The following is a 778-nucleotide window of genomic DNA, read 5'->3' on the forward strand; positions in this document are numbered from 1 at the left end:
TGAATTGTGAAAACAGCTATAAGCAGATTCAAATTATTTACAGATTACTTTGCATAATTATTCAGAGGATTATGTACACGCCCCGAAACTTTGGGAGATTAATTTTTTCAAGTGGTAAAATTTTTAAAAATGAATGTTTGGTTAACATAAATTATTGAATGAAAACTGACCAGTAAGATATTTTGTCTGGATTTGGGCCAATTAGCATTAGACAATGTATTATTCTACCAAACAATCAACAACTTTTAATGGAAAATTAAATAAATTTGGTAGTTTTATAAGAACCTAAGAAGTTTCATAGAACCTCGTTTTAGCTTCATTTATAGAACCAACCGCTAAATAAATCATTGTATAACCCTTATTTAATAAATCAGATTAAATAATTAATATAAGATAAATAAACTATAAATTTTTTATTCTTCACTTAAAATAGACTTGATGGAATATGGTTTGCTGGTTCTGCTTTCTTCCTGCACGACCATACTCTTGGGTTTCGTACAGTCGTTCTTTTCTGCCATAAGACGAAGTCCTATCTTGTCAGCACATAATGAAGCATCCTTCCATGACATTTCCTTTTTCTTTTGTTTGTACATATCCATCTTTTTCTCCCTGTTCTTCTTTTCCTCGCGTACAATTCGTATCTCTTCTTCTAACTCTTTTATGTGCACCCTTGCTTCACGCAGCAGCTTCCTAAGAGCTTCTGGAGTCCCTTCTGGAGGATGATTGTCCCCCAATCTATCTTTTAAATATCTTATAGAAATGGTTAAGCTATTTATAT

General features: G+C 31.9%; 1 protein-coding gene across 2 annotated transcripts in view; it reads right to left on the minus strand.

Annotated features, from left to right (window-relative positions):
- Nucleotides 1-389: 389 nt before the first annotated feature.
- The window catches only part of LOC106690063 (c-Myc-binding protein), a 2,207-nt gene continuing 1,818 nt past the window's right edge, over nucleotides 390-778 (minus strand). The window contains exon 3 of one of the 2 annotated variants that reach the window (XM_014435334.2): nucleotides 390-750. In XM_014435334.2, the coding sequence (XP_014290820.1) occupies nucleotides 414-750 (337 nt within the window). In that variant the 3' untranslated portion in view covers nucleotides 390-413. Of the gene's footprint in view, nucleotides 769-778 lie in introns of both variants that reach the window. The other variant, XM_014435333.2, reaches the window with a different exon arrangement.

Source organism: Halyomorpha halys, unplaced genomic scaffold (assembly GCF_000696795.3).
Source record: "Halyomorpha halys isolate HHAL.00 unplaced genomic scaffold, Hhal_1.1 Scaffold1562.1, whole genome shotgun sequence".
NCBI classification, from domain to species: domain Eukaryota; kingdom Metazoa; phylum Arthropoda; class Insecta; order Hemiptera; family Pentatomidae; genus Halyomorpha; species Halyomorpha halys.